This window comes from Mauremys reevesii, linkage group 4 (assembly GCF_016161935.1).
Source record: "Mauremys reevesii isolate NIE-2019 linkage group 4, ASM1616193v1, whole genome shotgun sequence".
NCBI classification, from domain to species: Eukaryota; Metazoa; Chordata; order Testudines; family Geoemydidae; genus Mauremys; species Mauremys reevesii.
This window is the reverse complement of record NC_052626.1, coordinates 3,493,228-3,505,883: the sequence shown is the minus strand read 5'-3', so window position 1 is coordinate 3,505,883 and position 12,656 is coordinate 3,493,228. Positions and strand designations below refer to the sequence as shown.

At 44.4% G+C, this 12,656-nt stretch overlaps 1 protein-coding gene across 8 annotated transcripts in view; it reads right to left on the bottom strand.

Annotated features, from left to right (window-relative positions):
• Window positions 1–3,777: 3,777 nt before the first annotated feature.
• PRPF39 (pre-mRNA processing factor 39) overlaps window positions 3,778–12,656 on the bottom strand; it is a 34,318-nt gene continuing 25,439 nt past the window's right edge. For all 8 annotated transcript variants that reach the window (XM_039536296.1, XM_039536297.1, XM_039536298.1 and 5 more), the window contains 2 exons: window positions 10,295–10,415; window positions 3,778–4,630 (listed from right to left, as the gene is read on the bottom strand). In XM_039536296.1, the coding sequence (XP_039392230.1) occupies window positions 4,574–4,630; window positions 10,295–10,415 (178 nt within the window). In that variant the 3' untranslated portion in view covers window positions 3,778–4,573. The remainder of the gene's footprint in view (window positions 4,631–10,294; window positions 10,416–12,656) is intronic.

Below are 12,656 nucleotides of genomic sequence, written 5' to 3'. Positions count from 1 at the left end.
TTTTCCCTCCACGTTGGCCTGGGTGCTATAAGCTCCCTCCTATGCTGTTGTACTTCTGCCTTCCATTAATCCCCATAGCAGTGCCTGGTTCAGATCCATGTAAGCTGGGTGTTTCTTTCCACTTTTGTAGTTTGGCTCATGGAAAACACTGTTTAAGGCTCAGCAAGCAATGTATTAGCCTCTTCAGCCTTGCCAGCCTCTTGCTGCAGTTGGGTAAGTTGTCTTTAGTTTAGCTTTCTGAGCACAGCAGTGACACAAGAGTGGATTTTTTTTAGTGGTCAGCAAACTGAACTCTATTTGGAAAGGAGGGAGGGTGGAAAGAAACAAGTAAGAAGCTCATAGTAACCTTCCAGGCATTGCTCAAGATTTAGCTGAACCCTCTGGCGGTGACAGCATCTGGTTCTTCTTGACCTTTTTAATTAACCATTGGAACAATTGACCAGAGTTGCTGTGGATTCTCCATCTGACAAGCTGAAAATCCAGAATGGATGTTTTGTGAGAGTTGGGGTAAGGCATGTACGTAACTTTTCTGGGTCTAAGTTTCCCCATTTATGAAGTGCATTATGTGCTCACCTCTTTTTAAGACTTTCAGATACACACTATGAGGTGGCACCTAGGGTTGATTTGCATTTGTTTTTCATACATCGGCCATGTGGCATCCCAAGAGTTGCAGTATTGAAAGAGTAAGAGGTCCATGAGGTGGTATCATACACACAGAGTTTACAGCTGAGTGAAGTCAGAGAGCAGGTTTGCAACGTGGTTGTGTCAGGCCTGGTCAGGCAAGCCCCACAGTCCCATCTCATTGCTCATTGTTTTGTAGCCTTGACTTCCGTTGTAGGACTCTTGTATTGCTGCTTCAGAATTTAGGTCTTCTCAACTAACTGAACCGTCTGGCATCTGGGGATGTGAGGCAGATCCAGCAGTGGAGAATTACATACTCAATATTGCCATCCTAGTCTCTCATGGAGGTTTAATATAAGGTGTCTGGGTGAGGATGGGCACATTCCTTGAGATCTCCACCACACGATTCCAGGATTGTTAACTATGCGTGTCACTCTGAACCTTATATCTGCAGAAAGACATGGTGGGTGAGGTAATGTTATTGGAGCAATGCCTGTTGTGAAAATGAAGCTTATACAGAGCTCTTCTTTAGGTCTAGGAAAGGTACTTAGCCAGGGTCTACAAATACCGATTTGTCAGCATAACAGGCTTTGTCTACACTAGCACTTCCTTGTTAAAGCTTTTGTCACTCAGGGGTGTGAAAAAACACCCCTCTGAACAAAAGTTTTAACGATGCAAAGCGCTGGTGTGGACAGCTTCATCGGCAGGAGCCGCTCTGCTGGCAACGAAGCTACTGCCCCTTGTCAGGGGGTGGTTTTATTTTGTTGTTGGGCAAGAGCTCTCCCGGCGCCAAAGAGCAGCTACACTGCCTGTTGTAAGGTGTACAGTGTAGACACAGCCGAAGTCGCTCAGGGAAATACACCTTGAGCAACAGTTATACCACCATAAGCCCTGGTGTAGACAGCGCAATGGTGACAGGAGGGCTTCTCCCATCAACATAGCTCCTGCCTCTCCATGAGGTGGAGTACCTACCCTGGAGACGCTCTCCTGTCAGCACAGGGAGCACCTTCACTAAGTGCTCCAGGGGCACAACTGCAGCCAAGCACTTAGTGTCACAGCTAAATACAAGGTAAAACAAATTGTTAAGCAAAGAAATTAACTGCCTGTTTCACCTTGAATGGTTTCTTGTAATGTGTTAACAGCTCCCCATCAGAGGACAAAGGAGAGTTAGTGGGTACAGATGGTTCTAGTAAGCCTTAAATCCAGTGTCTTTATAGGAGTCCATGATAGATGTCTATAGCTGTCAGCATGAAGTGATGGAAACAGCTACAACTGTAGTTGAGGGCTCTTGTTCAGAACATCACTAGGGCTTTCAGTGTGTTCTCATCCAACTTAAGTTCTCAGCCAGTTTTGGCTTTAAAAAAAAAAAAAACCCACCACCACAGGAGCTATGTGACAGCACCAGCTTTCAACCACCAGCATACACTTAAAAGGAATTGTTAGCTTGTGGGTCAAATCCTTTTTTATTACATCTAAACATTAATTTATTATTTGATACCTAGCTGCAGGGGCTATACACAATTTTTCAACAGTAGTAAACAGACCAGAATAAAAGACACTTACTCATTAGGAGCCATCAGTAATTAATGGTACATAATTTAAAGCATGTTTAGGCACATAAGTCCCTTCCAGTTCAGCCTAGAAAAGTTTTTTCTGATTTGAAAGTTTAGGTGCTGTATGTGGACAGATGTAAAGTTTCCTGAATGCAGTTCAGGCCCACATGGCAAATCATAAATCAAAAGCTAGATAAGCCCAAAGCACTCTCCTCCCATACTTCCTCCCCCCTAAACTGTAGATCAGGTCTGCACAACATGCGGCCCGCGTGGGCTCACTGTGCAGCCCGCGGGGGGTGAGTAGGCAAGTGGTGGGTTAGGGAGGGGGGCTGAAGAGGCAGGGGGTGAGGAGGCGAGGCGGGGGGGAGCTGAGGAGATGAGCGAGGAGTCAGTGGCTGACCTGTTCTACGGATCTGGTCTGGCTCCCATCCCCTCTTCAAGGGTTGCAGCTGTCTGGAGGTTCCTGCCTTCCACACCTTCCTCAGTCACACCTCATTCATTCAACAGGGCAATTGATTACAAAGTTGGGGGAAGATCTTATTCTACTCCTAGCAAAAAGACATTTTTCTTTTACCATAATTATACTACCTTAGGGACCCACTATAACATATTACCAAGGTTCAATACCCCCGTTTCAGTGGGGCAGCACTGGGGAAGGAGGGTTTGTTTCCATGGGACGGGCGGTGCTGGGGGCGGTATTTCAGGGGGGCTTGGCGGGGTCAGGGGGGTTCAGCCCTCAGCTGTTTTCTTTGGCGTAATATGGCCCTCACCGCTTTATGAGTTGTGCAGGCCTGCTGTAGATGGAACTTAAAAGGTATAGGGGTTCAAATACATGCACCTATCTAGGTGACACCTCCCCCCCCACCACTTTTAATTCAGCACAATATGTGCTATAACAAAGATGCTCAAAAGTGTGCTCTACAAAGCTTAACCCTGAAGGTGGCCTCTGTAGAAGAGAGCAAATGGAGAACCTCTGTGCTGCAGAAGTTCCATGTGCACTTCAACTTCAAAATACCAGTGACTTGCTAGCTTAATTTTGGTGTTCAAACCCATCTGCATTATAGGAGAGCAAAGGTCAATGTAGAACCTCAGTTAATAGTACTTCAATTTTTTAAAAGATATTTTAGCCCAGAGTTGGTTGATTTTAAACCTAGGGTGACCAGACATCCCGATAAAATCGATATTTGGGTGGTTGTCTCACGTCCCGACATTTCGCTCTGCTGGCAGCACTGGGGTGGGGTTTTTTTGCACTCCGCTGGCAGGCCCCCCCCCCCAATGTGTCCCGATATTTTCTTCATCTCATCTGGTCACCCTATTTAAACCACAGAAAATGTGGTAGTAGTAGTTGCATTGTTAAGGATGTAGGTACATCTACACTGCAATTAAACACCCATGGCTGTCATGTCAGCTGACTTGGGCCTGAGCTCAACTGTCAACACTGCAATTTTATAGCCCCATGAGCCTGAGGCAACTGCCAGAGACCAGCTGGGGGTGTTTAACTGCAGTGTAGAGACACACAAGTTTTTCAACTGCATAACACTGAGTTTTGACATTCACAAAGTTTTAATGGGATAGCAAAGAGAAAATCCAACAAAGCTCAGAATTACTGAATTCCTTGGTTTTATTACAAAAGAGAATGATCACTTTAATCAAAATGAAAAAGTTTACTCACAACTTGTACATGAGAATTCTAAATTACAAACATCCACCCCAAACACCATCGTTTCAGTGCCTTTTTAAAAAAGGGATGCAACCATTTTGCACATTTAATTTGTGACCCCATGTAAAATATAAAATACACAACTTTCAAATGTTGACATTCCTGTATGCATTATGATCATGGCAATAAACAGACTCATTAGGGCACTGCTCACTGGGACCATGAAAAATTTCACAGGAGGAGCCAGGTAGGAAATGAGGTTTTTGGATGGTGAAGAGGAGAGCAGGTAAAGATGAAAAAAATTAAAGGGGGCTGCTCATGTTCATAGACCTTTCCATACCGTTCGTCTCCTGTATTGGCTACTGTGACAAACACTGGACATCAGAATTTCCTCATTGCTTAAAAGAAGATTGTAGCTTGAAGGATTTAAAAATACCTACTGAAGCAATGCTGACTCAAAACAACAGAACAAAAACAGCCTCCAGATAATTTTTCCATAAGTTAGTGTGGGAAATAAAGTTGCATTTATGGTAACTAGCAGTGTACAGCGATCGATGTATCTACCAACACACAAATCTTGCTTCACGTACCCCGTGAACATGGGCTCGTTTCACATGCAAAAAGACAAAACTGCAGGTATTACAATAGTTCATTTGTTCACATCCCTAATTTAAAAAAATATATTTTCCATACTCCATCTTTGCTGAAACACCACAATGAACTCCAGTCTCTCTTCTGATCAGGTTGGAGGGGGTGCATAATACTGTCCATAATTCCATGCATTCTGGTAGTTGTACTAGAAGAGACATCATGGGGAAAATGAGCAGAAATCATTTTTCAAATATATTTGATAAGTTGCAATTTCAACAGAAAGCAGCAAAGCGTCCTGTGACACCTTATAGACTAACAGACATATTGGAGCATGAGCTTTCGCGTGTGAAGTGGATATTCACCCACCAAAGCTCATGCTCCAATATCTCTGTTAGTCTATAAGGTGCCACAGGACTTTGTTGCTTTTTACAGATCCAGACTAACACGGCTACCCCTCTGATACTTGAGTTTCAGCAGACTACCTCCACACATCATGTCAGGAAAGAATACTTACCCTGCACTGACTGGGATGATTTAGTTGCGGTTGGTCCTGCTTCGAGCAGGGGATTGGACTAGACGACCTCCTAAGTCTCTTCCAACCCTAATATTCTCTGATTCTATGACTGGTTTTTCATGGTGGTATGGTCAGTGTGCATCTCATTGTAGGTAAACATGTGCCACAAGACTGGAAGCTTTTGAACTGCTGTGTCCATAAGGGCTGCATGTGCACCCTGTGCCCTCATGTGAGAGCATTAAGGGCAGGGAGGCCACAACCTTCCAGCAGCTCCCTCACAAATCAAAGCCTGTGGTTGGTATGGACTCTGGAAAGCGGGGCTAGAGGGCAGATCATGGGATCTGTAAAGACTGCAATATCTCAAAGACCCACAGTTACTGTACAGTATGTACCATTCTCTTAAAGTACGTGTCAGTGGATCCCAACGTAGGTGACTGGCAAAAAGTCCCCTCACTGGAGAACGGGAATGAGAAATTGTAAACTATTTTAGTCAAAAACTGAAGCATCGTTCCGTCATGGGCATAATGTTTGACCATTTGGTTGGTGGGTTCCTGCCTGGCAGATCTCTGATATTGGAACATTGCTGAAGTAGACTAAAGAGAGAGAGAGTTTCCTTAGGTCTAGGACAGGACCAACCCTCTTTCTTTGTACAGGGTGCTGAAGGAATTAGCTGAAGAAATCTCAGAACTACTGACAATAATATTTGCAAACTCATGGATGACAGGAGAAGTCCTGGAAGACTGGAGAAGGGCTAACATAGTGCCCATCTTTAAAAAGGGAAAAAAGGAGGCACCAAGGAACTACAGACCAGGCAGCCTGACCTTGGTACCTGAGAAGCTACTAGAGCTATGTATAAAACATTCAATTTGTGAATAAATAGAGGATGATGAAAGGATGATCATTAGCAGCCAGAATGGATTTATCAAGAACAAATCATGCCAAACCAGCCCGATTTCCTTCTTTGACAGAATAACTGGTTTGGTGGATAGGAGGAATGTGGTGGACATAATATACTTGGATTTCAGCAAGGCTTCTGACATAGTCCCATGTGACATTCTAATAAGTAAGCTTGAGAAATGTGAGCTCCCTGGAACTACCATTAAGTGGATTTATAATTAGTTAACTGCACACAAAGAGTAACTATTAATGGAATGATGTCAGATTGGAGAGAGGTCTCAAGTGAGGTTCCCAGAGATCTGTTCTGGGTCCGGTGTTATTTAACATCTTTATTAATAACCTGTATGTAGGACTAGAGATCAAATTTGCAGGTGAACAAAGCTGGGGTGAAGGGGGTGGGTTGCCAACACTTTGGAGGATAGAGCTAAAATCCAGAGGGATCATGATAAATTGGAGACCTGGGCTATAGACAACAAAATGAAATTTAACAAAGACAAACGAGGTGCTACACCAGCGGGGGGTGGGGTGGGGTGGGTAACAAATGCATGAATACAGAATGGGGGATAACTGCCTTGTAAGCAGCACTGCTGAGAATTATCTGGGAGTTGTGGTAGATCACAACCTCAACATGAGTCAGAAATGCAATGCTCTTGCAAAAACAAATGCAAGTTTAAGTTGCATTAACAGAGGCATAACATGCAAGTCACAGGAGGTGCTAGTACCACTCTTCTCAGTGTGGTTAGACCTCAGACGGAGTACTGTGTCCAATTTTGCTCAACAACGTATAGAAAGGATGTAGTGAAACGGGAAAGGATCCAGAGGCAAGTGACAAAGATGATCAAAAGGACAGAATGCAAACCGTATGAGCAAAGGCTGAAGGTATGTTTAATTTGGAAAAGAAGAGATTAAGGGGGAAGACAAGATATGATCTTCAAATACTTGAAAGGCTGCCATCAAAAAGATGGGAGAAAAGTGGTTCTTTCTTGCCACACAGGGTAGGACAAGAGGCAGTGGGTTCAAACTACAGCATAGCAGACTTAGATTAAATTTCAAGAAAAAAACTTTCTAGCTGTAAGAACAGTAGGACAATGGAACAGACGCCTAGGGAGTTTGTTGAAGCTCCTTTACTGGAGGTTTTCAAAAGGAGGCTGGATAGCCATTTGCCGTGGCCGTTACTTCCTCTTTGGCTCCTAGATGAAGCTACAAATCTACTTCTGTTTGCAGCAGGCTCTTGTGAGAAAGATCCAGTGAATGAAATTGGATGGAGCAGCCATGGGCACTGATCTCTAACACTTACCAGTCAGATGTTATGGCACACCACACCTGGTGGAACAGGGTAAGGCAACTTACAAAGGTTACCTGTTCTGAACGGGCCCTAAGCCAACTCCTGACAGTCCCGTCAAATTTACTAATGTGCCACTAGTGCTGAGCGTGTCACTGAAGAGGAAGACGATGTGTCTCCTGGCATATCTAGCCTTTATCTTCAGAGTACGATCAGGCTGCTTGGTGGGATATGACTCGTTCCTCTATCTCATCTGAGGTTGGCAATGGTACAGTTTGTGTTGAGGGGCTATAGTAAACATTCCCAAGCAGCACAGGGTAGTCTTTGGGCATGTCTTCACTACCAGCTGGATCGGTGGGCAATCGATCCCCGAGTGCTCTCCCGTCGACTCCTGTACTCCAGCTCGGCAAGAGGCGCAGGCAGAGTTGATGAGGGAGCGGCAACAGTCAACTCACCGCGGTGAAGACACCACGGTAAGTTGATCTAAGTACGTCAAGTTCAACTACGTTATTCACGTGGCTGAAATTGCGTAACTTAGATCGATCCCCCCCACCCCCCCTAGCCAGTGTAGACCAGGCCTTCAGGTCCTTTTAGGAATGCAGAGCATTGTCTATGTGTTGGCTGTACAATTCTATCCCTCAAAGAGTAGATCCTATATCATGGCCTGTACCTCGTTGGGAACCACTGACATCTGGAGCCATGAGGCATTTAATATAATAACCACTATAGCCATGGACCTGGATGCCATGTCCGAAGCATCCATGGCTGCTTGTAGGGCCATCTTAGCTCCTAACTGGACCTCTTTGATGACCTCCTTGAGCTCATTCCTGTTCTCTGATGGAAGGTTGGACAACAAAGGCTGTTACTATGTCCCAAGTTAGAAAATTATATTTGGCCACAAAGGCTTTGTAGTTTGCCACTCAAACATGGAGGAAGGCAGAAGAGTAGGCTTCCCTCTCAACCCAACAGTTTCTTTGGGGCTTTATCACTCAGGGTGCTCTTGTTAAGACTTATCGCACCACTGAGACTGCCAACAAGCCCAGAATGGGGTGGGCATAAAAATATTCATAGCCTTGTGCACAACTTGGTATCACTTCTCCACTCCTTTTGCTGTGGCCAGGATAGTGGCAGGTTGACGCACTGAATAGCAGACAGACACTCTTGAAACAGATGTCAGTCACACAAACTCTGTATGCTGACACCGAGCCTGGCCAGGTGAAGAGAGGTTTGACCTCACTAAGGCATTATGTCAAACCACCCTTCAGTTATTGAAATGGCAATTTTGGCTGGGCTTGGTGCCATCGGCATAACAAATTTATGAGATTTCTCTTGGTTAACTGACATCTATTTCAGGAGTCTCTGCTAGTATCTTAAGCAGATTTTGGAATGTCGTTAACTCAGCCAGCACTGGGGTCATTGCTTTGTCTTGTGACTAGGTTGAAACATCCTTACAAGGCAAGGTAAGATTCTGTTGCTCCTCTGAGCCTACGTTCAGGAATTCCTGGCTTTGTTCCTGGTCCACTGTCTGTGGTCTAGCAAGCCACACAATTGCGGAGTGCAATCTTAACCTCATCCTAGAATGGGATGGGGCTCTGTTCCCGGAATTATGCAAAGGAGGACCCCAGTAAACCCAGGAAGTCAATGGTAACATTCCATATGGCTATAGTTGGGCTTGCCTGATGATTGCAGTCCAATACTAATCCCCACGTGGCTGTAGGCCGTTTAGGGAGAGTCACCTGGTCTATCCACGGTCTCACAAGTCAGCCTCGGGGAAGAAGATTCCCTGCTTGAGGGAGATGAGGAATAGATTTCTTCTAGCAGTGGTGCCTAGGCATATGACGTTCTCTGTATCAAGGTCCAGACCAGTGGTTGTCTCGGAACCAGGGTCCTTTTCAACATGGGACCAGAATCCTCCACAAATACATATATCAGTGTCGTCAGTGACTTTTGCTGGGATCAATGCTGATGGTTAACAAGGAGCCATCTCTAGCTCTAGATTTAGTGTGGGGCTCAGCGATCTCCCTGTCTCCCCTCAAGGCTTTATGCAGTCTTTCCCCTGGAAGACCCCAAGCACTGCCTAGAGTCTCTGCCCTGACGTTTGGAGTGGCCTCTCGACGCCAGACTTTGCTACCATTGATGTTTGCATTTGCTCTGCCACCAAACTGGGCATCCTATGTCTACTGGAGGGGTTGCTTGTAGATGTTTTATCTGGTACCAGACTCCTGGATCCAGAGAGGCCCTTCATTGACTGCTCCAGTGAATGGAGCTTCAGTTCAGTGTCCTGCAACTCCTCAAAGAAAATGATCGGAATATGCAGAACATATATCTCGTGCGTGATTCGCTACCAAGCAGAAGAGGCATATGCTGTGCCCACCCATTAGCAGAATTAGCCCGTTGCAGAAAGAGCAAGGCTTGAAGCCCAAAGATTTAAGAGTCCACCATTAGGTAGGTGGTTGAACCATGCTATATGGGGGCAAGTCCAGCTGTCAGGAATCAGTCTATGTGGGTCGTAGTTTATCTGTTGTTTCTACAGCAAGTAGCGTGTATTTTGGAAAGTTCTGAAGAGTTTAGTGGGAGCTAAAGCCTAACAGATTGGACATTCGCTAGGTTCTGTCTTGCTACCATGGGTGGAGAGAGGAAATTAAGGGAGGGTCGCAGCTGCCCTGCCCCTACAGGAGCATGAGACAGCACAGGAGGCACACACACCAAGACTGGCGTCCACACAGACACACTCACTCAATGACGGAATGTGTTTCTCTCAGATGAATAACTGTATAAAAATCAAGTCAGACCTCAGGTAAGTGTTGAGGCATTTTAAGAAAAACTCACTAACATAGCAACCCTGAGATGGCCTTTCTGCAGAAATGTGTAGTCCTCCAACTGCAGGGTAGAAGGTTCCAGCATGAAGAGAGGCTGATTTCTGTTTGTGTATTTTGGGGTCTTTTTTATGCAAGCAGGCCCATATAAGAAGAGTCAAGTCGCAGAAGAGCCAGTCTTTGCCACTCTTGGTCCACGACAGAGGAACAAATTAATGTAAAGGGGCAGTGTGGTTGCAAAAGGAAAGTTTCATCTGAGACATTAAGTATCTAGCTGCAGATAAATAAGGTTCTTGGGGGTAAAACAGAGCACATACATTCAGAACATACAGTCACAGAAAGTGATCACCTCATACCCACCTGATACCATGCATTATAATTATATGCAGCCTGATTAGCTTGCATGTCTCCATCCATCATTTGGGTAGATGCCAACGTCACATCATCTGTATGTGCTTTCTTCTCATCTGGTTCCCCCGAGCTGCAAAATTAAACAAATGTGTTTTGTTTAACAAACTTGAAAACACTGTCTAGAAAAGCTTTAATTCCTACATGAATGCGTATTTGTATACTTTATAAGAATCAAGGTGACATTTTCAAGCCCGGGTTTCTGAGGTGGGAACCCAAAGATGGAATCCAATTTTGAGAGGTCAGGCACAAGGTCCCTTCCAACCCTGATATTCTATGATTCTATGCTGCTTTTGCTGAAGTCAACAGGAGCTGCAGATGGCAGCACCTGATTCTTAGAGGCTACTCGTTCAGATGCCTAAATACGGATGGAGCTACTCAGCTTTAGGTAATCAAGTTCTGACCCCAAGATTTAGTTATTTTTGGCAGCAGTGCTCTTTACCCTGTCTCTGCCCTGTAACTTGTAAGTTCCTGATTTTGCCAAGTCCTTTATGTTGAAGAAGGGAATATTCTAACATTTGGGGCACACGCTTCACTAACACAAGAATAATGGGTGATGGTAACCAAGTACTGTTCTAAACTGAACACCTCCTTTCAAAATAGGATGCATTTTTAGGTTTAAGTGCGGCCCAGGCCAAAGTTCCACGAATTCTTCCTGAGATGCCACACTCCATGTTATTTTAACTACACGTAGTAATCCTCCATGCCTGGCAGTCATGGTTAGGACTGTAGGGGTGAGGAGTGGACTGTCAGTTCCAGTCATGTAAGGGCAATCTCTCAAACTCTCACGTGAGTAGGCTCGTGTACAATGCTGTGATGTGTGTCTTTCAAGGTCAGAAAGTCACTGCAGAAGGGAGATGGAGGGACCCAGGGAGTAGTTATGGAGTACTCTGTCCCCAGTACTCCCCTGTCTGAAAGCAAACGGAATACATGTGCTTGATCAATGGATTTTCCTGCCTCTTAGGGCTATTTCTGCAGATAGTCAGGCCTGGCTGTAGACGCATTGGCTGTTTGGACTGAAAAAGAGATTCACACCTTTGCAAGGTCTGGGCTTACCCCTGGCAGTCTGGATCCAGGTTTTGCCTCTGGTTCTCTCTTGTATGCCAAACAACAGACTCAGGGGCCAGGGGCCATTCACACACTGAATGTGGAAATAAGTCTGTGCAGTGTTTAATACCTTCCTGGCATCTAATCTTATCCTGAACACACATCTCTCTTGTAAGGTCATGGATACTGTTGCTCCTATTATACACAGTGGTAATATAGGACGTACTTTAAAATGCTCTAGTTTGTTGAAAGGATATTTTCTCCTGGTATCCTTTCACCTACAAACAGTCCCAAACCAACTACCGAGATTCCTGTAGCTGTCAGGCATCATCAGCAAAGATTAAAATCCCTGAGCTCCAATCTAAAAAGGCTTATAAAGAAGTAAAAGTTGCTTTGAGGCTTGTTAATTTAAGATTGGCATCCCTCACTTTAGAGTTTTAAGGACCAGGTTATTCCACAATTTTTCCTCGTACTCCATTTAATTCTTGCTCCAAAAAATGATTTTGTGTGAGGCACTTTAACCTCATGATCTAACCAGTCACAGATATTGGCACAAGATGCTTGATGCAGCTTCTGGAAGATTATTTAAGACCATTTTAATTATTTTTTTGGTTATTTGTGAAAAGGCCAACTGAATCCAGCCTACAGCTTTTCAACTAGTTATATCCAAGACTTCTATCCTGAATTCGGATATAAATTTTGTTTGCAGGATTAAAGACAGGTACATTAACCCTTTTCTACTCCCAATCAAGAACTTCTATTAACTTTCAAGTATCAGAGGGGTAGCCGTGTTAGTCTGGATCTGTAAAAGCAACAAAGAATCCTGTGGCACCTTATAGACTAACAGACGTTTTGCAGCATGAGCTTTCGTGGGTGAATATTCACCCACGAAAGCTCATGCTGCAAAACGTCTGTTAGTCTATAAGGTGCCACAGGATTCTTTGTTGCTTTTATTAACTTTCAGATTATTCCAAAAATGAATACACATTTTGTACTCATTGACTTCTCAATATTATGTGAAGTTTATTCTAGATTTTAAGCATGTGGTATTAGTGGGGTTTAATTTATGCAAGTTAAGTGCCAGCTTGTAACGTTCCTGTTCACTGGCATGTACTGCTCTGTTCCACACAAGTTAGGCCTCAGCTGGAGTACTATGTCCAATTTTGGTTGCCAATGTAGAGAAAGGATGTAGCGAAACTGGAAAGGATCCAGAGGCTTCATCCATTCACCATATCCCACAATCTGTTTAGATCAAAAGATGTTTGGA